We start from the raw sequence: 23,680 nt of genomic DNA on the forward strand, positions 1-23,680 counted from the left end.
TGTCATGACGAACATGATGATGCGGGTTTCTCTTTGATGAAGGATTTTTTTTTTCTCTTTCAAGAACTTTTGCTAAGTTATCCCAAAGCAACCATGAGAAGTTCTGGAATTTTGTAATCAGGATAATTCACATACAGTTGAAGTCAGAATTATTACGACCCCCCCCCCCCTCCCACAAGTTAAAAGCTCTTCTGTTTTTTTCTTTTTTTTTTATCTCCAATTTCTGTTTAACAGATATATATATATTTTTTTTTCAAGACATTTCTAATCATAATAGTTTTTATAACTCATTTCTAATTTTAATTCTAATTTAAAGTTAAGTTCTAATTTAATTCTAATTTATTTTATCTTTGCCATGTTGACAGTAAATAATATTTTACTTGATATTTTTCAAGACAATTCTATACAGCTTAAAGTGACATTTAAAGGCTTAACTAGGTTAATTTTGTTAACTTGGCAGGTTAGGGTAATTAGGCAAGTTATTGTATAATGATGGTTTGTTCTGTAGACTGTCAAAAAAACAATTAGCTTAAATGGGCTAATAATTTTGTCCTTAAAATGGTGTTTAAAAAAATTAAAAGCTGCTTCTATTCTAGACAAAATAAAACAAATAAGACTAACTCCAGAAGCAAAAACATTACCAGACATGCTGTGAAAATGTCGTCCTTGCCCTGTTAAACATCATTTGGGAAATATTTAAAAAAGCAAAAAATAAAAAAAAAAATAAAAAAAATAAAAATAAAATGGGGGCTAATAATTCTGACTTCAGTTGTATGTATATATATATATATATATATATATATATATATATATATATATATATAAAAAAAAAAAAAATATATATATATATATATATATATATATATATATATATATATATATATATATATATATATATATATATCAATTTCTGTTTAATGGAAAGAAGATTTTTTAACACATTTTATAACATAATATTTTTTATTAATCAATTTTTATTAACTGATATCTTTCATCTTTGCCATGATGACAGTACATAATTGTAATGTGAGGATGCTGGGCAACGGAGTTAAGGATCCATGTGCAGGCTTTATTAAGAAATAGTCAGCCAGGCAATGGTTAGACACAGAAACAATCTGGTACACTTACAGGTAAGACAAAAAGAGTAGTCGGGTCATGAGCAAAAACATTGGTCTTGGCGGCAAACTACGTAAACAATGGAACAAAGCAAGGGTCAAAACACGGCTAGACGGCTCACTAAAACAGACAAACAAGACTCACCAAAGATGTGTGTGTGTGTGCTTTCTTTATAGTCCAGGTAATGAATCATCATGATCCTCCGACTGTGTGTGTGTGTAATGAAAGTGAAGCAAGAACCGGTGGGTGCGTGAATTCCATGCTGGGAGTTGTAGTTTGTATATGTGGCGCTGGTGTAGTTCTCCAGCGATCCACAGTAGCTAGAGCGCTGATGACTGTAACAATAATATTTTACTAGATATTTTTCAAGATACTAGTGTTCAGCTTAAAGCGACGTTTAAAGGCTATTTAAATGTTTAAATTAACTAGATTAATTAGGTTGGGATAATTAGGCAAATTGTATAACAATGGTTTGTTCTGTAGAGAATCAAAAATATATTGCTTAAAGTGGCTAATAATATTGACCTTAAAATGTTTTTTTTAAGAAAAATTAAGAACTGCTTTCATTCTAGCAAAAATAAAACAAATAAGATAATAATAAAAGATAAATTATTTAAATAAATTATTTAAAAAGATAAATAATAAAAATTTGTAGATAATACTGTAAAAAAATCCTTGCTCTAATAAACATTATTTGGTAAATATTTGAAAAAGAAAGAAAAAATGTACATGAGGGTGAATAATTTTGACTTCAACGGTAGATGTGATTCAGTCTTTTTTTCCTCCACTTCCGAGTGCTTGATCAGATATCAAGGGCTTGCGTGGGATTGGCTGAAGTCTGCAGAGAGCACACCTGCCCTAACCTCAGCCTTCAGTGTATACGTGAGAGAAGGCTGAGTCATGAGGTGAGGGGCCGAGGGACCGTTTCAACTGTCAGGTAAGAAATACTGGCGAGACGTGGAGCCGCACTCCCATTCCTGTCCTCACTACTGCTCAAACCAGGCTTCCTGACACTGTAAAAGACAGCCTGGAGATCACTCTGCTGCAGAGCTTGCATTTATTATAAGCCCAGGTTAAAAGTCCTGGTCATCCAGTCCTTCTAAAAAAATATGGGTTCAGGAGTGAGTTTAACACTAAAATGAAATTTGCCATCAGTTACTTGTTCCATGTCATTCCAAACCAATTATGTACAAAAGAGTTAAATATTAGTTCAATAATTAATTTCTAATAGCTGATTTCCTTTATCTTTGCCATGAGGACTGCATTGAGTAGATATTTTTTAGGATACTATATTTAGCTTGTGAGATTTAAAGACTTAACTAGGTTAATTAGGCAGGTTAGGGTAATTAGGCAAGTCACTGTATAGCAGTGGTTTGTTCTGTAGACAATCGAAAAAAAATATTGATTAAGGGGGCTAATAATATTGACCTTAAAATTATTTTTTTTACATTTTAACTTCATTTATTCTATCCGAAATAAAACAAACAAGACTTTATCTAGAAGGAAATAAAATAGTATAGGAAATACTGTGAAAAAATTCTGAATCTGTTACACAGCATTTGGGAAATATTTGACAAAGAAAGAAAAAAAATCACAGTAGGGCTTATATTTCTGACTTCAACTGTATATCACACAAAAAAAGGGACACATTCAGAGAGATTTGTGTTTCTCATCTGAAAGTCTGTGAGCTCTGATGATTCAAAATGTTCATAAAGAGATCAAGAAATAAATCCAGAAGTGAGCCGCTTAATCTTCAGAAAAGTCTTATAGGCCTATTTGAACAGTGTGTTTACTTTCTGTCCAAATCTGAGTTTACAAGTGGGATAAAGCTAAAGTCTACTGTAATTTTTTTTATTATTTTTCAACTGTTTGTAATTTGCATGCATTCTAAAAAATGAAATCTTCATTATGAAATGCTGGAAAGTGTTTACAATAGCATTACAGTACAGTAAATAGGACTGCAGAATATCACTATAGCATCGATATAGCAACATATATATCCATATATTATCCACAGTTTTTTAGCCCATCGAGTCTAATTATTCACTTGCGTAAATTTATATTTAATCAGTTTTTAAATAAATTTCAGTGATATTATTGACTAATATGAAAGTGTTAATATGATTTATTTACAATACAGTTTGATGAGTATTATTCTGTCTTTTAGTAGATATATTATTTAAGAGACTTGCTTTGCTTACCAAGTAAGTGGATCTAGATGGATTTGCATTGTAAACATTAAATAAACGTTAAAAAACGATTATTTTTTATTTAATATATAAAGTATTTAGTTACAAAACTTACAAAATAATTCCACATAAATCTGCAGATTTTTTACAAATTTCTTTGCAGAAGTAGTAAACATGTATTGTTAATAATATTGTATAGCTTCCTATTAAAAATATGAATTTAAAAGATAGATTTGTGAAAGGTGTACTTATATATGCTGACCGCTGTAAATTGTTTACCTAGTGTTTACATGGTCATAATACCTTAAGTTATACAAAAAGCATCTAGTCTGGGCTAGCTTTAGCTGAATTGCTTTACAATGCCCTTGATGGGTGAACATTAGCCAGTGGGGGAGTGTCTTTTGTTTCTCCAGGTGTAAATTATTTTTGACCATTGTCCCTCCCCCATAAAGCTGAGCAGACCCAAAACAGACTTTACAATTTGTAGATTATTGTACGGTTTTCTTTGAATGAGAGAAAAAATAGACAATCAAAAAATATATATTGCTTAAAGGGGCTCATAATTTTGTCATTAAATGGTTTTAAAAAAAATTAAAAACTGCCTCTACCCTTGCCGAAATAAAACAAATAAGACTTTCTCCAGAAGAAAAATATTATTAGGCATACTGTGAAAATTTCCTTGCTCTGTTAAACATAATTTTGGAAATATTTAAAAAAGAAAAAAAAATTGAAGAGGGGCGAATAATTGTGAAGTAAATATTCTAGCCTACAAGACAGGTTACTTAAGAGTTCAAGCTTATTCTGTGTGTTTTTTTCAGCTACTTTTTTCTCCAAAACTTGCTCACCACGCATACTTTTTTTTGGTAAAAAATCAATATTTCTTACTTATTATTGTAGCATAATTTGTGCTGAATACAAAAAATAAATAAATGAGTAGCTAAATAAACACAAATGTCAGGGCATGTCAAAACATCTTAGGGGCCGCCAAACCACCTCAGACCCCTGAGGGTTAACCTGAATTAACAACTGTATTTCCATTAAATAACTTTAATAAATATGAATGCATCCTGTAATAGTATTTTTCACTGTTTATGTTATATTTTGTAATATAATATGCATATAATACATACATAAATTGCATACATATATTGATTTGTTCATGATATAGTAAATATATTATGAACAAATCAAAACCTTTTTGTAAAGTGTTTTGAAATGCTAATAGCATTCATAATTGGTCCTTAAAGCCTATGCAATAATGCTTGATATGCAGGATCCAATAAGGTTGATTCTCTATAATACATTGAATACATTCCTCATGTAAAAGAGTTGCCTCTCATCAGAATACTTTGATTAAACTGCTTAATTCATATAATTAGATTAAACAAAAATAGCAATTTGTGTCATGAAATTTACCTCATGAAAAAAAATGGCTTGGGACAGCATTATGCTACCCCATATCTTACTTACTGCCATGAACTGATCTCAAACAATCAAAGAAATGTGTTAGAGCATGAGTATGATTGTCCAGCCCCGTTAAATTACCCAGTGAATAGCCACAAACATCAGAACGCCGCTAACCCCTTGGTGACTATCTTGACAGGAAATTAAAGCAAGCAGTGATGAACTTGGTGTTGAATTTGTGGATAATTAGCATTATCAAAGCCCATTGAGGCGGTTCTAAAGCAGTCCTAATTAAGGCCCAATTAATAATGACCACAGCAGGAGAGAAATGATGATAAACAAAACAGCCTGCGCATCATTGCTTCCACTTCATTTCCACCAATCACCCACATGTTCGGAAGATGATGCTTTGTTTTTGATACTGGTAGTCGTGGGATTTTGGTGACTGTTTAGTCTAAAGTTCATTTATTTTCCTTCGGCTTAGGCCCTTATTTATTACAGTCGCCACAGCGGATTGAACTGTCAACTATTCAAGCATATGTATTACACAACGAATGCCCGTTCAGTTGCAACCCAGTATTGGGAAACACCCACACTCATGCACTACTGCCACCCAATTCACTTATAGCGTATGTCTTTGGGCTGTGGGGGAAACCTGAGCACCCAGAGGAAACCCACGATAACACGGGGAGAACATGCAAACTCCACACAGAAATGACAACTGGCGAAGCCGGGACACGAACCAGCAACCTTTTTGTTGTGAGGCGACAGTGTTACCCTTTATTAATCTGGGGTCGCCACAGCGGAATGAACCGCCAACTTATCCAGCAAGTTTTTACGCAGCGGATGCCCTTCCAGCCGCAACCCATCTCTGGGAAACATCCACACACTCATACACTACAGACAATTTAGCCTACCCAATTCACCCGTACCGCATGTCTTTGAACTGTGGGGGAAACCGGAGCACCCGGAGGAAACCTAAGCGAAGGCAGGGAGAACATGCAAACTCCACACAGAAACGCCAGCTGAGCTGAGGTTCGAACCAACGACCTTCTTGCTGTGAGGCGACAGTACTACCTACTGCGCCACTGCCTCACCTATTTTTTATTTTATTTATGGTAAATACTAAATGAAACGTAAAATTTTTAATAAAACAAAACAAACATCACAAACTGTCATCGTCCTTTGTTTATACATTTTCGTTTGCATATCTGATGGTCATACTGTAATGTGAAGTGATGCTGGATAAAGGGAGTGCAGATCTAAAAGCAGGTTTATTTAGCAGAATAGTCAGGCAAGCAACAGTCAACACAGGAGCAAACAGATGTATACGGGCAATCCAGAGTCGTGGTCAATAAACGGGCAGATATTCAAAAGGCAGGTAGCAGACAACGTAAAACAAACAAAACAAAGCTAGGACCAAACACGGAAGGCAAGGCAAGGAAAACGCATCGTAAACGCATCGTGATGTTCACACTATAACAAGACTCAGCACTTGGGGGTTCCCTCTCAAATGCATTCCGAAGAGCATTTACACCAGTCAGAAAAAAAAAATGCATGAAGTGACCAGGTGTAAACAGCCCCTAAGTGTTTGTCATAAACAAGTAAGCTATTTATTGTGGAGAGCAGCAGAGAGAAACCGCAGGCTGTGTAATTTGTTATCATTCTTCTTCTAATTTCCCTCTCTACATTCTCCCATGCAGGCCATCATTTTCACTTTTCATTAGTGGAGATCAATAAAGAAAATCACATTTTGCTTGGCGAACACAAGAGCTGAAAAAGCCCCAGCACTTCTATAACACCACCCCGATCTCAACCCCATTCATCGCCCTCTCGGTTACCCTCAGTTGTGCCCACCGGTGCGGGGAAGAGCTATAACTGGGTGTGGGTGGTCTTTTCTTTAGAGCAGATGATTACGACCTCAGCGCAGATAACACACTGTTGCTGGCCAATATCGCAGAAAGCGCAACGCTGAATAATAACCCAATAAAACTTAATTAAGATTCAATGACCTCTCTGGTTTAATAATGAAGACAGTGGGATTTGCAGCAGGAAATTAAAACTGAGAACTTATGGTACTGCAGGGGAGTTTGGTCAGTGAAAAATCTATTTTTAATACTGTACATTATTCTTCGCTGATCTCATACTCACCGACAGTTTGCAGCACATTTAATTCTGATTTAATTTGTGGTTAGATACATACGAATTGACTTAATCTAAGAACTGTGACTTTTGACAATGTAACAAACCATTTTTTTAAAGATAAATATTTGGGTTGTTGACGTGATGAGACATTTTTACTCTCAGACATGACAAAAATGACGATACATGAAATGGTAACACATTTCTTTTCCGTCCAAGGACCTCATGTTATCAAAACTGCTGTGTTCCCTGCTGAAAAATCCAGCTTAAACCAGCCTAGGATGGTTGGCTGGTTTCAGCTGGTCGACCAGCCTGGTTTTAGAGGGGTTTTGGCCACTTCCAGGCTGATTTCCAGCCATTTCCAGCCTGGTTTTAGCTGGACAGGCTGGGCGATGACCAGCTAAAACCAGCTTAAACCAGGATGGTCAAGCTGGTTTTAGATGGTTTTAGCTGGTCACTTTCCAGCCTGACCAGCAAAGACCAGGCTGAAAATGGCTGCATACCAGCCTGGAAGTGGTCAAAACCCCTCTAAAACCAGGCTGGTCGACCAGCTAAAAACAGCCAACCATCCTAGGCTGGTTTAAGCTGGATTTTTCAGCAGGGTTAATACAATTATTTTCATTTTTTTTAGTCAAACCTCAACATTTTCTAATGGTGTGACTGTCTCAAGTATAGTTCAATAAATTACAGAAAAAAAAAAGAAAATTATAAAAATCATAAATAAATTCCTCAGACCTTATATTACAAGTGGCTATTTTAGTATATGTCAATCCTTTTATTTATTTATTTTTTCTCCTGTATATTTCTATTCACGAGTTCACACTTAGATATTGCTTGATGCTATTAGCAGGTTTGGCATGCTTTCCTGGGAGACAATCCTGAGCTCAGAGATAATTGAGCTGAGGGCTCCTGCCTGGTCAATTAGCTTGTAAGAGTGTTCGAAACCAGGTAGTTCTCAAGAGCTCCCCTTTATAAAGGAGGAAAAGGGGGAGATGGGGTGAAAGTGGAGTTTCTTCCAAAACGAAGATAAAGGCTTGGATCAGTCTGATTGGATTATTACTGATTACAGATGAGGGACCAGCTGTGATCAATCATATCGCATGCTCCTCTCTAAATTAGTTTGTAAAACTTCACAAAATATAGGAACTTTAGTCATTGAAAAAAATCAGGTCCTATGGTGTGACACTGTATATTTTAAGTTTGGGTAATCCATTCAAGATCTTGCAACTAAAGCTTATGAATTTTCAGATTTTGTAATATATTTATATTTCTTGGCACCATTATTAAATCATTAAGCTTTGTTGTCCTCTGGTGTGACACCCAATTTATTAAGTTCAAAAAGTCATGGAAAGAAAAAAACAAAACAAAATATGGTTCAAAATGTCATATCAAATAAATTGCACCATATGAAGATATATGTCAACTAATGAAGATAAACAACTCTATTTGTATATTAGTACAAGTTTTTTTTTCTTTTTTTTTTCCTTCATTTTGCTGAATCACCATAGGACATTTTTACAATACAGTGCTATAAAAATAAATAAATAAATAAATAAATAAATAAATAAATAAATAAATAAATAAATAAATAAATAAATAAATAAATAAATAAATGAATGAATGAATGAATGAATGAATGAATGAATAAATAAATAATAAATAATAAATAAATAAATAAATAAATAAATAAATAAATAAATAAATAAATAAATAAATAAACATCTGACTTGAAAAAAAAAAACTCATTTTAACTCTTTTTTTGTCAACTATAAGCAATTTGTACTTCTACATTTTTCAGGTTGAAACACTGAGTTTTTTTTTTTTCTTTGTTTTTGCTATTTTACACCTAGGGCATTTTTTTTATGGTACATTACTGTAAAAATTAAAAAACTAACAAAACAACAACAACAACAAAAACTATTAAATTTTTTGTCAGTTTAGTGGCTAATTCATAAGAATTCATAAGAGTTCAGTCGTACGAAAATTTACGATTTGAAAAAAGAGGCGTGGCACCAAACCCCACCCCTAAACCCAAACGGTCCCACTTTATATTAAGTGGCCTTAACTACTATGTACTTACATCAAAAAATAAATACAATGTACTTACTGTGTTTATAATGTATTTGAGAACACTTGTGGTGCTTTTGAGTTGGGATAGAGGTTGGGTTATGGACAGGTTTGGTGGCATGGGTAGGTTTAAGGGTGGGTTAAGGTGTAAGGGATAGTCAACAGTGTATTTACAAATGTAATTACAAAAGTACACAGTAAATACATGTATTTATACAATAAGTACATTGTAACAAACTATTAGTACCTATGTAAGTACATATTAGTTAAGGCCACTTAATATAAAGTGGGACCCCCAAACATCATTGGAGAATGAGCAAATCGTAGTAAGTTGCATGAATGAGATCATATAAATATATACGAATTAGCCACTAAATGAAAAAGTTGTGAATTGTCTTGAGAACGTGTTAAAAAATAAAAAATTGTGTTTTACAAAAAAAAAAAAGCATTTTTAACTGTTTATTTGTGAACTATCTACATATGCAAATAAGCAACAGGTTTTAAATATTTTCTAAATCATCAGCCTTCAAACCACAGAAATATAAATAATTTTTTCCTTCAAAAGTGGTGTTTTACAAAAATACTACTACAACTAATAATTATAATAATAATAATAATAATAATAATAATTATCAGTTTTCATTCACACACACTGTATACCCGCAGTTGTGACTAACCTAGCACAGTAAGTCGAGCGGGACGGGACCTCATGGCTGCTTGAATGGCCTGGCACTCGAACACAGCATCATCCATCAGCTCCACCTTCTGGATGCGCAGGTGGTGCTCGCCAGATCCGTGATCCCCAACCACAGCGTAACGAGGATAACCTGGAAAACAAGCAAGCTGGCTCGTTAATGCCCCCAAACCCTGTCTTTTTAAACTTTTCTAGTTAGAAATAAAAAGGTACCATGTCAATTTCAGAGCAGCACTAACCTAGCACCTGAATTAAAGTGGCTTTTAGTGGCTTCATGACAGTGTAAGGTAATCCTCCAATGCCACAGGGAGTTAGTGTTAGTGGCTGATGCAACGTTGGCTGTTTGTTTGCAACCACCGCAATATCAAGAAGGCCATCAGTGCAGTTTATTGTGTATTATTTGTGTCTGAGGTCTTTAGGAGGGATCATTAATTAGGAGATTTCGCCTGGTTTCATGGATGCGTAAAGAACAATAGAAGGAGTTGCTCCTCTTGACTGTTTACGTTCAGAGCTACAGGTTTCCCAATCATTGCTCTTTAAAGGTATAGTTCACCCAAAAATTAACAAATAAATACTTATTATTTACTCACCCTAATGTAGTTACACACCTTGAGGATTTTTGAGCACATAGTGCCATTAAAATCCATAATATGATAAACTTTCACACTTTACTTGAAGGGATGTTCATAAGACTGTCATGAACCCTTTATAATCATGACACATGGCTCAGATATCTCATTTTAAATGTAAAGATGACATTGTGTGAAATGTCTTTATGAAAACTTGACATAATCAAACTCGTCATAAGCTCTTTGTCTTTTTCATGACAACTTAACATTAGCAAGACAATGTAACTTGTCATAAATCTGCCATAAACATGTTTGAAAAGTGTCAAAACTCTGTCAAAATGCTATGTAACGGCGACAAATCCAAGTTGCACCACTGTAGTTGAGGTCAATAAAATATATTAATGATGCTGTTATAAAATTCATGACACAATTATGATAGCCTCAGTACAATCATGTTTATGACAGATTTATGACAAGCTATGCTGTCTTGATAATTTCACATTGTCATGACAAAGACAAATACAGGATATGGTCTATGATACTTAATGACTGTTGTCATGAGCCTGCATAGAATCTTGTTGATATTTATAAAATGTGTCATGGCGTAATTATCAAGGTGTCATGACAGTCTTATGAACACCCCTTCAAGTAAAATGTTATCGGGGAAAACAAATAAATAAATACCATGGTCAAAATATGACTTCGATTCTCTTTTGTGTTCGACAGAAGAAGTTTGGAATGAGTGTGGGGATGAGTGAATGATGACAGAATATTCAGTGTTGCGTGAAATATCCCCCCTTTAATTAAAAAAAAATGATGTCCAGGAATATAAGCAACTCCATGTGAGATAAGGAATAGTGCAAGGACACACCTATGACCTTTTCCAAATAAACCAACGCTGAGCAGATGTGTGAGGCTTACTAATGGCCGTGGTGAGACTCTCTGCCGGTCGGAGTGAGACTTTCAGCTGGCCGGGGTGAGATTTTTGTGCCAGTTGGAGTGAGGCGCGCTGATGATTGAGGTGAGGCGATTGTTGATTGAGGTGAGGCGCTCTGCTGCTTCTGCTAGCGTACGTTCAGCTGCTGCTGCTTTAGGTGAAGCACTTAGTAAGCAGCGCACAGTGCCAAGAAGATTGAGATGTGTTCCACTGATGCAGAGGAATGGTGATTTGCGATTTTAATAATACACTCAGCGGGACGTATTTCAGGGGAAAAAACGGGCTGTTTTACAACAGCAAGCAGATCCGAGGGCCTTTAAAACACATCAGCAGACTATTAACTCTGAATTTGCATCAGGAGCGTATATGGTTTATAATGTAAAGTGGGGAGGAGACGTTTGATTGTGGCGTACTTTACGGTACATTTCACAACCCCTTCGTATGGATGTCTTTAATGGAGGTAAAATACTCCTAATTATGAGAGATTTGCAATTTCCAGCGAGAATCGCTAAAAAGTGCTGTCATTGCACGCTCTCTCTCTTTCCAAGATGGTAATTGATGGCTGATATACGGATTTAATAGCATCAGAAGCTGATCTCAGCGTATTTCTCAACGGAAGCCGTGGCACGGTGCGTTTATTCCTCGATTTAATTCGATATTGCTTTTTATGTGGCTAAATTTACACCTTCAGAAGCGATTGCGCTTCCAGTCTCCACGGAGCAGCCATTTGAATCTTCGCCAGTGAATGACCTGTGGCAGCATATTGATTTTTTACAGCATCCATCGATATGATTCATGTTCGCTCTGGAGAATTCTCTGTGACATAATAGTCATGCGCTCTCGTGCTCTCGGGGCATCAACACAAGCAAGTCCGTTTTCTATTTTAAAGTGTTGTTGGCTCAGAAAAGCGTATGTGCGTTTTAAACCGAAAGGTATAAAACTGCATGCAGGATTGGGTTTATATAACTGACTCCACGTGTTTAGAGATATATAATACCAGACAAAAGTCGCCTATTAAAGTTTTAGGAACAACAAATAACTTGACTTCTAGTTGATCATTTGGTATCAGAAGTGGCTTATATGAAAGGCAAAGACTTACGCTTATTTTACCAAAATAAAATAGGATCATGCCTTGATTTTTAGTTAATTAATTAGGACAGTAAGATCTGACTTTATTATATGAATAAAGTAATCATAAAGTCATATGTAATGGCAAAGAAAGCATTCTTGCAGGACTTCCAGAGTTCATCAAGATCCTTTGGATTCATCTTCAATGCCTACTTCTTCATATTACCCCAGACATGCTTAATAATGTTCATGTCTGGTGACTGGGCTGGCCAATCCAGGACCACCTTAACCTTCTTTGCTTTTAGGAACTTTAATGTGGAGGCTGAAGTGTGAGCACTATCCTGCTGAAGAGCTTGCCCTGTAATGGCAGCGCCGGCCCAAGCCTTCAGGGGGCCCTAAGCATTTTATTTGGGGCTCCCTTAATGCAAACAATATGACAAATTACTGTCAATCCTTGAATATTCGCACATTATAAATCTAAAACACACATTACCGATTTTTAGCTGTAGCTGTGTTGCTTAAATTATAAAATATATATTTTTAAGACAATTCTAAATATTATTCTGCCGAAACAACAGCGGATTAATCACACTTTTTATATGACTACAAAACTGTAATGCTTGCGGACAGTGTTGGGCAGTAGTGTCGCTACAAGTAGTAATGCTACTACAATTCTCAGTAGCTTTACTTTCTAAATCAAATAGCTTTTCAGTAGCGAAGCTATTTTATTAGTCAAGTAGCGCAGTAGCGTCCACACAAGCTACATTTACCGATTGCGGATCAATAAGTGACGGCATCGACATCCATGAAGCTGTGAGGCCGGTGTCTAGCCGATGAAAGTACATCAATATGATGAATGACGATTTCTTCTTCCTGTTTATGGTGTTCGACATCCAAGTTTTTGGTTTGTTACTGCCACCTCTGGATGGTGGAAAAGAAACTTGCTTGATGGAAAGATGACTGAGGGGAGAAGAGTTATTTCTGAAGATGCAATATGCTTCGATTTAAAAATGAAAATTGTAAAAACTAGCTTAAATGTACACTGAAAAAAAATATTCAAAGATGATTCCTTGCATTTACTCAATTTTTTTTTTACGTTAAGTGGTTGTAAACAATTTATTTGGGCTGAATTTAAACAAACAAATTAAGTTGAACATTAGTAAACTTAATTTGTTTGTTTAAATTCAACACATATAAATTGTTTGCAACAGTTCTGCAAAAGTAATTACTTTTGCCGTGTAGCTTTTAGCTTAGCTTGCTACATTTCCCAGGGGGTAGCTTTTAGTGTAGTTAAGCTACATTTTAAATAGAGTAGCTAATTGCTTAGCTCACTACATTTTTCAAGTAGCTTGCCCAACACTGCTTGCGGAATATTTGGCAGAGCTGGATGTCCAAAACACACAAATACCTTCACTCCAAAAAAAAAAAAAAAAAGAGTTTTTAGTTGTTCAAACTACTTAATTAAAATGAGTTGAAACAACACAATTCTGGAGATTTTATTGGGACAACTTAATTTTGGTATGCTCAATCCACATAAAATTGTTAAAAGTGTTAAGTTAACTTAATCGATTTGTGTTGGGACAACATGAATGAATTGTGTGCAACCCTGCATTTTTTACAGTGTTGGTCTGGCTTGGACAGAAGGTGTCCGTATGCCTGAGATTTTCACCAATGCAATGGCTCATCTGTCAATGGTTTAATGACACTGGTGCATCTATGTATTGTTGATCCTCCTTTATGGCAGCTGGGTGTATTGCAGCTAAAATGTTAAACAGCTGCAGTGTACTAATTAATTAATTCAGATATTTTGTACATTTAGATAAATATCTATACTTGGCGCCAGATTATCGAAAATGCATCGCTGCCGGATATAACACAATAAATCGGCATAACAATATTTTGTTCCACCCTTGAGGGACCCCTGGTGGCCACTTAGTTTGCTTATGCCTTGGGCAGGCTCTGTATAATTGGCAGCAAAAATATATTGATACCTCAGGCTGCTGATGTTGCCATCCACTCTGCAGATCTCTCCCCATACTGAATATAACCCCAAACCATGACTTTTCCTTCACCAAACTTAACTCATTTCTGTGAGAATCTTGATTCCATGTAAGTTCCGTTTTGCAGTATTTGTGATGATGGAAATGCAGTTTAACAGTTGATAGAAAAATCTAACTTCTCCCACTTTTCCAACCTATCAACCAGAAATCAGGTTATTATTTGTTGCTCTTACAGCTGGGATCGACGACAAGACTTTTATCAGGTAGTCTATGACCCATTGTCAAATGAAAAATCGTCAACCTTTTTTTTTTAACTATGAAGTCCCACCTATTCCTAAACTCTCTACCGTAGGGCTATTACCACAGCCATCACTGTAATCTACAGCAATGAGGCTTGAAAGAGGGATGTGCTTTAACATATTGCCGTAGAAAGGAGTGAAAAATAGACCGGACTGGACTCTAATGGCTTTTAAGTCCTTGAAGCCCGGGCTGTTGAAATCACTGTGCCAGAAAATGCCAATTATTGCCTGTTGCCTCATTGGATCCCATTCACTTTTAATAGACCATGAAGTGTCTCTCATTTTCCCTATTGAGGAGAGAGCGGCAGACGATTACGGGCGCAATGTGTTTTATCTGCCCACATACAGCTTTTAATTTCTCTAAGTGAGTGGGAGTCTGAAAAGAGGCAGGATAACCCAAAAAACAAACATTTAATAAGCCATCAAAAAACAAGCTGTGCCCACATCATTTAGTGGACTAGTTTGGAAAGTTGTTTTGAAGGTCTTGCCGAAAGCAAATATGGTGATGTTTAATTAATCAGAAAGCAAAAAATAAATAAAAAAAGCTGTTACGTAAAAGTACAGACCACTCAATATAAGTGGGAAATTGCTTACCTATGTTTGACCTCATTTGTTTTCAATTTTGAGTTTCCTTCTGTGCAGTTTGATGCTGTGTTCACACCAGACGCGGAACGCGTGGATAAATCACGCTATTCCACGTAAATTGTCGCGTGAACATTTGAGTTTACTCGCTTGATTCTCGCGTCAACCCCCGTTTCATTCGCCTGTCAAATCCACTTCAATCGCGTGTCAAATTCACTTCAGAACAGACGCGGATTCGCGTGATGGGCAGGGCTTCTGTCTGCCCGGTGACTCTAGCTTCATAGCTAAATGGGTAATATGGATTTTATTAAGAAAATAACAGTGTTAATGTGCTTTATGGAGACTGAAAAACAGCATCGATACGTTTAGGGTCCTGTATGAGTCCACTGCATCCTTTCCTTTCATAAACTCCTCCAGAAACTGAATCTGGATGATGGAGACTTTCAGCGGTGCCTCTGACTGAGCCAAGCCCAGTTTGATGACTTGTTGTCGGTGTCTCCTGGAGGATTTGCCCCGGGACACCATCAACAGGTTCTATGTCACAATCCCGCCCCCACAAGAGCAAGCTTCTGATTGGTTAACGCAGCGCAAATGTCCGCTGAATATCAGATTTTCGAACTCGAGAGATTCGCGCAAACGCTCAATTCGTCTCGCACGTATCGCGCTATTCCCACCGCACCATTCGCGCAATTCGCGTCATTTGCTCTGCGCCATTTGCGCGTATCGCGCCGCAGGATGTCTGTTCGCGCGTTTGCATTGACTTAACATGTAAATCGCTTGCGCTTGACGCGGTAGCCACGTCTGGTGTGAACGCAGCATAAGAGTCCAAAACTACTCAATGATATCTTTAAACTTAAGTGCCGGTGATGTTTTCATCCAATATATGGGGTGATCTTGTGTTTTAATTTGGCCATAACTTTTTCTGTTTCAGCTAGCAAAATCGATTTTGGTGACAAATCTTATTTTGACACATATTAAAAAAAAAAAATGCTTTGATTTAAAAAAAAAAAAAAACTCAACAATACACTTCGGGCAAATTTACTACCCTTTTGTTATGTTAGGCATGATTGGTTAGTTGTCACATTCTGAAGGTATGTTATCTCGACATAACAACCGCTAAATAACATATTTAATTATAATAAATCCATAAGCTGTTTTTTTTTTCTCTCAGCTTTGCATCTTTGACTGTTTGGAGCCATCTTGTGACTGAATATTGCACCGGTTAGTGTATACTCCATCAGCTGTTTTCATTTCTGTCAGCTTTGTGTTTTTGACTATTTTGCGCCATCGTGTGTCTGAATAATCTGCAGGTTTATGTAAACTCCATCAGCTGTTTATTGTTTCGGTCAGCTTTGTGTTTTTGTCTGTTTGGCGCCATCTTGTGTCTGAATAATGCACTGGTTAGTGTATACTCCATCAGCTGTTTTTGTTTCATTTAGCTTTGTGTTTTTACCTGTTTGACGCCATCTTTTTTTATGAATAATCTGTGGGTTAGTGTATACTCCATCAGCTGTGTTTATTTCTGTCAGCTTTAAGTTTTTGACTGTTTGGCGCCATCTTGTGGCTGACTAATGTGCAGGTTAGAGTATACTCCATCAGCTTTTTTTTTTTTTTTTACGTCAGCTTTGTGTGTTTGACTGTTTGGCGCCATCTTGTGGCTGAATAATGCACAGGTTAGTGTATAATCCATCAGTTGTTTTTGTTTATGTCAGTTTTGTGTTTTTGGCCGTTTGGCATCATCTTTTGACTAAATAATGTGCAGGTTAGTGTATACTCCATCAGCTGTTTTCAGTTCTGTCAGCTTTGCGTTTAAATAAATAAATTATTACAGCTCAGAACAACGTTTTGTGTCTAATTTTTACATTGTTTGGCAAGTATAATTGTGTAATCAGTCCAGGATGGTTGTTATTGCAAAATAAAGCCATTCAGTCTTATACAACAGCACTCCACTTCATGTTAGGTTTTATTCTGTAATAAATACCTACTGGATGTACTTTATACCTTTGTATTGGCCTGTTAAAATACGAGATGCCAAAGTAGTGCATTGTGGGAACATAAAAAATAAAATGTCCTCAATACAAATAATTTGATGCTCTGAATGCATGATTTTAAAGCAGCACAGATTTACTTCCCGCAGTGATCCTGTAATAAAGTAAACGTGAAGTCGAGTCTTTGTATAAGCCTACACCAGACAAATAACAAACAATGATTAACTGTGATCCCGAGATTACATCCACCCACCTGTATCATTATCTGCAGTGCCTTATAAACCCAAATATTGTGGCGTCTGACAGCGCTGCTCGGTAAGATTCATGCTTCATCTCTTCTCAGGACACCTCTTATATTTGTATGTCATTATATAAATCATGCATGCTTCATCCAGGAATTGCAGAGCAGAGAATGTCAGAGAGAGGAATGAAATGATCCTATCATTGATCACAATGAATCCCTAAGACAACCCACGTCAACTAAAGCAAACAATATAAAATAGCCCCATTAGAGTTAATGAATCCATCAGGACGGGGAAGGATTAGTCTTTATGTGGGATCGATGGAAGGGGAAAGGGCCGTGAATGGAGACGTGACGCAGTGATTAATGGACAGTGGAATGAGCGAGTGTATCTGCCTGATGGCTACAACAGAGGAAATGATTGGAAAAAAAAAACATGTTAATTATATATAAGACTGTACCATTCGCCACTGAAGAAATCAACAAAGCTCAGTATTCTGAACTATAGTTCAATAATCTGGCATATTTATGTTTATATGTGTATTTTTGCAATATATACGTACTGATTATTGTTCAAATACACCTAAAAGCATACATATATATATATATATATATATATATATATATATATATATATATATATATATATATATATATATATATATATATATATATATATATATATATATATAAATGAAAAAAAAAAATATATATATATATATAAATGAAAAAAAAATATATATATAATTATTATATATATTTTTATTATATATATATATATATATATATATATATATATATATATATATATATATATATATATATATATATATATATATATATATACTTTTTTATAACTTTTTTAACTTTTATTTTATTATTATTATTTTTTGCAAAATATTAATTATTGAGTCTGTCTATGATTATATATATATATATATATATATATATATATATATATATATATATATATATATATATATATATATATATATATATATATATATAAATTAAAATGTAAAATAAATTTATATTTGAAAATACATTTCTCTATTTATGGTAATTCATGACTTATAAACAACGATTGATCAATCAAAACTCAGTATTATAATAAGGCGCCACACAGAAGCGCAATACAGATCATTGCGTCATTTGCGTGATTTTCAAAATGTCTCAGAGAGCAGTTCAGATGCAATTTTTTGCATTCTTTAAAAAGAAGAAAACAGAAGGTATGGTATTTAGTTGTTTAATAGTATATATCTATATATCTATGCTGTACCTGCCATGCATAACTGCATTTCAGAACACTTTCGATTGTAACTTAAGCTGTTCTATATTCACTGTAAAACAAGGTTAACAGGACTTGCTAACATTTACTAATATCTAAGTTACAGCAGATTCTAGGTTCCCTGTTTTTAAAGTGGATCATTATTATTATTATCCCTAAAATCAGAATGCAAGTGATGTAATGCAATTTTAGAATTACTGTTGTCCAAATGTTGCTCCGTTTTCTCAAAAATGCTTGCAAACAGCTGAGCCGCTGTACATCTCCATTCCATGTTTTGTTTATGAATGAATCTTGAGCTTTGATATGAGACAATAATTTAGTCATCCATTCAGAAAGACATCAATTAAATAAATCGTTCAGTGACAAAGACGGATTACTTGACTCCACCTTTTGGCGGTTTTAGATTCAAATCTAATTACATTTTTTATTGTTATTAATTTCATTGCATTCATGCCACCTCCTGCACCTTGTTAAACAGTTAATAAATAAATGAACAGTAAATTTCTCTAAAAGCTTTTTGAAAGCCTCCTATGTTGTGTTAAAAAGGAATTTTGTTGATTTTATCTGTAGGATATTCTCCCTGATATCATTCCAGTTTATATATATATATATATATATATATATATATATATATATATATATATATATATATATATATATATATATATATATATATATATATATATATATATATAACATGTAGTTGGGCCACATAAGATAAACTAGGTGGTAAATTTAAATTTTTAAAACTTACATTGTCAATTAATTAATTGTCTATTTTAATATATATATATATATATATATATACATATATATATATATATATATATATATATATATATATATATATATATAYACACACACACACACACACACACACACACACACACACACACACACACACACACACACACACACACACACACAACACACACACACACACACACACACAATATATTTCCCAAATGATGTTTAACAGAGCAAGGAAAGTTTCACAGTATGTCTGATAATATTTTGTCTTTTGGAGAAAGTCTTATTAGTTTTATTTCGGCTAGAATAAAAGCAATTAATATTTAAAAAAAAAAAAAAACATCTTAAGGTCAAATTATTAGCCCCTTTAAGCTATATATTTTTCAATAGTTTACAGAACAATCCATCATTATACAATAACTTGTCTAATTAGCCTATTCTGCCTAGTTAACCTAATTAACCTTGTTAAGCCTTTAAATGTCACTTTAGCTGTATATAAGTGTCTTTATTAAAACTATTGATTCAAATTTTATGTGCTGTTATCATGGCAAATGTAAAAGAAATCAGTTATTAGAGATGAGTTATTAAAAGATTGTGTTTAGAAATGTGTTGAAAAAAGCTGTTTGTTACACAGAAATTGGGGGGCAAAATAAAGATGGGGCTAATAATTCAGAGGGGCGGGTAATAATTCAACTTCAACTATATACATTTTTTTTTTTTTTTTTTGTGCGATCAAAACTGCTATTGAAAATCCTGAAATGTTCTGGTATTGCTATCAAGATCAACTACTTACATTTTGATACTGTGTAAATCCTAGCAGAAAAGGACGTTTGGCAGTGAACTATGAAGCTTTCGATGGATTTTTCTTTGTCTTTTTTTGCTCTCCCACAAAACGCAAGCTTTGAAGTGAGCAGCACAAATCCGAAAGCTACTGTTTGGATTACTGATGTGACAAGAGTGTAAATAAAACAATGCGTCAAAATCAGAATCGGCATGCTGCTGCTCGGCTCTCGACGTCCGAGGATGCTTGCTTCTGTTTACGTATATTTGCATTTGCACCAGCCACGCGCACAATGCATATTCATGGCTTTTATTTGCGTGTTTGCGGCAGCCTCGACTCTGTCTCTTTAATTAGGACCCGGAGCGAAAGGACCTCAGTGAAGAATGCGGGGACTGATACGAATCAGCCTCTTTTGTCTGCTGATTTATTAAACATATTGTTTGCGAGTTCTCATTTTAATCAAAGTTCTCCAGATCTGAAACGGCACTGAATGAGACAAGCCTCTTCCATGAATAGCTGAGTGGGCCGATATTGAAATGTGTTGCGTTTCTATGAGCTGTTGTACTCGTCTGCTTTTTTTTTTTATGTGTGCAGCTGCTTGCTTGGAGTACGTAGTCGTAGATGTGTCAATTTTCTTTATTGGACTCGGCGTAACTTGTTGACGCAGGCAAGACTGATAAAAGGAGCAGCTGTGCAGAGTTTTATTCTGTAAAGTGTCATTCATGTCAGCGCGGCGCACCTCCGCCCTTGTACTCGAAGCTTGCTTTTAAAGTGCTCTTTTGTCTAAAGCACAGGCTCTTGGCAACTCGGGGAAAAAAATTACATGCCATAAAAAAGGAGAGACAGAGAGAGTGCGCAGGACTTCATTGAAATTCTTCATGGCCCTCTGAGCACCGGCCCGCCATTGATCCGCATAAAGAGCTAGATGGGGCTGGCTGGCTTCGGATTGGGTCGGCCCTCAGCTCCCGGCCGTGACTGTTAAACTGCAGCTGATGTGCCGTTAAGTGCCGCTCTCTGTCTCTCTTCTCATAATCGCCAGTCCCGCAAGCGCACAACCTCTTCTCACCTCCCAGCCCCCATCCTGCATTCAATTCACCCTCTTTTCCTTTTTTGACCACTTTTAAAGCCCTTCTTTCAATGTTTACACTGCCAGGACCCGGCTCCCAGGAGCTTGGGAATGACAAACTTGGGATTTATCAGGGCTCTGTTGCCTATTGGGGTCTAATTAAAGGCCACTATCAGGGCCGAAATGGCACAGAGCGGCAGCCACTGAAGGTCACAGGCAAACAGACCTGTGATCTCTTGCGGAATACATATTTAATTTTAAGAATCAGCTTAGGAGCTGTTTCTAAAGAGGCCAACTGGGCTTGACGTCATGCTTTGCACTGGAAAAAATCCCAGGATGCAGAGCAGGGCTACATCTGTGATAGAACAAAAGAAGGAAGCCATTGATTTAACCTTTATGCGGCACGTCAAGTCAAGTATGGGCTATGTTAGGTACAGACACAATACAAGATGTGCATGTTTATCTAAAAATATACTCACAATAAGTCTCCGGCACCAGCAAAGCTCTTGATTTACCAGTCAATCTGCATTCCTAATGTCATATGGTCATGAGCTTTGGGTTATAAGTGAACGGACAAAATCTTAGGGTGCTTTCACACCTGTGAATCGATTCAGTTGTTCCGAAACAGAGATTACAATTGTTACATTGTTGCTCTTTGCTCTTGGAGCGGTTCGCTTTCACACTGCAAAGTTTCTAATCGGACCAAAAGAGCTAAAACAAGTCACGTGCGAGTAAACTCTCCTCACATTGGTCAGAGTGTCAGGGTTTATTTCCGCTCAGCTGTCAGGAGAGGTGGCGGTTTGGTGGTGATTGACAGGGTGCGCGCTCGACGTGTTTTAGGAAAGATGCGGTAGGGAGGGGTGAGAAGGGTGCGCGACGATGCCTATTTGAGGACCGGGAGGGAGACGCGAGATTACCGGGAGATCATCACTCGTTTGCGGGCATCCGGAGACTCGCGAAACTTCCTGCCCTACTCATAATTCTCTTTTCATATAGCCGTATGCCTATTACATATCCATAAAACACTGATATAACCGCGCTCGGATCGGATCGCTTTCTCACTGCAATCTAACCGCTCCAGGGTTTGTTTCAATCGAGCCGAGACCACCTCATTCAAGCGATCTCGGAGTGATTACTTTGGCGCGGAACAGAGCGCGATTGCCCTGTTCACTAATGCCAAACGAACCGCGCTAACTGGGCAAGCGAGATACGTTCCGAAACAAAAGTGTAGGTGTGAAAGCACCCTTAGAGACAAGTGGCCGAAATGAGTTTCCTTCTGATGTTATGAGAGCATACTCTTATAGATAGGGTAAGGAGCTCTGTCACCCAGGATGAGGTCGAAGTAGAGCCGCTGCTCCTCCACATCAAGAGAAGCCAGTTCAGGTTACTCGAACATCTGTTTCAGATGCCTCCTGGATGCCTACGTAGGGAGGTGTTCCAGGCAGGTCCCACCAGGAGGAGGCCTCGGGGAAGATCCAGGACACACTTCTGGGACTATGTCTTTCGGCTGGCCTGGGAACACCTCAGGATTCCCCTGGAGGAGCTGGAGGAAGTGTCTAGAAGGATAGCTTTAAAGTGCTTGATGGGGCTGGCTGGCTGGCTTCGGATTGGGTTGGCACTCAGCTCTCGGCTGGGACTGTTAAAACACTGAAGAGCTAATCCATTGATGTGCAGCTTCACATGTCCCAAACCACGCAAGCCAGAGGTGACAGTGGCAAGGAACAAACTTCAGCAATTGACAGAAGTGAAGGAAGCAACCTAGAGAGAAACCAGGCTCAGTTGGGCATGCCCAATTGTTCTCTGGACAAACTTCCTGTGCAGAGCTGCAGTCTAGGCACCAGAGGTTGGAGAACGCTGGAGGTCCATCATTGAGAAGATGCAGGAGCGAGTAGTTCACTGGGCAGGTGTTCAGGCTAGCCCTCGAGATCAATGCAGATGGCACTAACAATCCATTGTGCCAATGGAACTATATCAAACTTTTGCAGATTGACCTAAAACCATCGACACGTGAATGAGGTCTTAATTCACACTTTTTCAAAATGATGGATACACCTGTTGTGTTCCCAGATGGATTTCATCCACAAAACCCAATGTAAAAGTCATACATTTCTTTTCTGAGTATGAATAAGAGTAATGCTCAACGTCTGTATTCGGACATAATGGCAATCCAATGGTTTGTTAGATCAAATGAAGCAATCAAACACGCAGCACTTGGCGAGTGTGGAAGAGCCGCACACTTCACGAGCTATTACCAGTTAAAAGTGCTCAAGAGGTTATATTTTAGTTGCTCTTGTCCTCCTGCGCCTGACACCAATTGGATGGTTTTTAAAAAGCAATCTCCCCCTCTAGCTTAAACTTGTGCACCGAAGTCAGCTTTAATTATCAAAAGCCTTGTTTAAAACTCATTTGGTTATTTGAGAGGCAGATGAAGACCGGCTGCTAGTTGGAGTGTAAAATTCAATCAAATTCGCTGGGGCTGTGATTGGGAACGTGTTTGCT

General features: G+C 36.5%; 1 protein-coding gene across 10 annotated transcripts in view; it reads right to left on the reverse strand.

Moving 5' to 3' along the window:
• The window catches only part of kirrel3b (kirre like nephrin family adhesion molecule 3b), a 367,679-nt gene that overhangs the window by 119,196 nt on the left and 224,803 nt on the right, over positions 1–23,680 (reverse strand). For all 10 annotated transcript variants that reach the window (XM_021467925.3, XM_073929721.1, XM_073929720.1 and 7 more), the window contains exon 3: positions 9,596–9,745. In XM_021467925.3, the coding sequence (XP_021323600.1) occupies positions 9,596–9,745 (150 nt within the window). The remainder of the gene's footprint in view (positions 1–9,595; positions 9,746–23,680) is intronic.

Source organism: Danio rerio, chromosome 18 (genome assembly GCF_049306965.1).
Source record: "Danio rerio strain Tuebingen ecotype United States chromosome 18, GRCz12tu, whole genome shotgun sequence".
NCBI classification, from domain to species: Eukaryota; Metazoa; Chordata; class Actinopteri; order Cypriniformes; family Danionidae; genus Danio; species Danio rerio.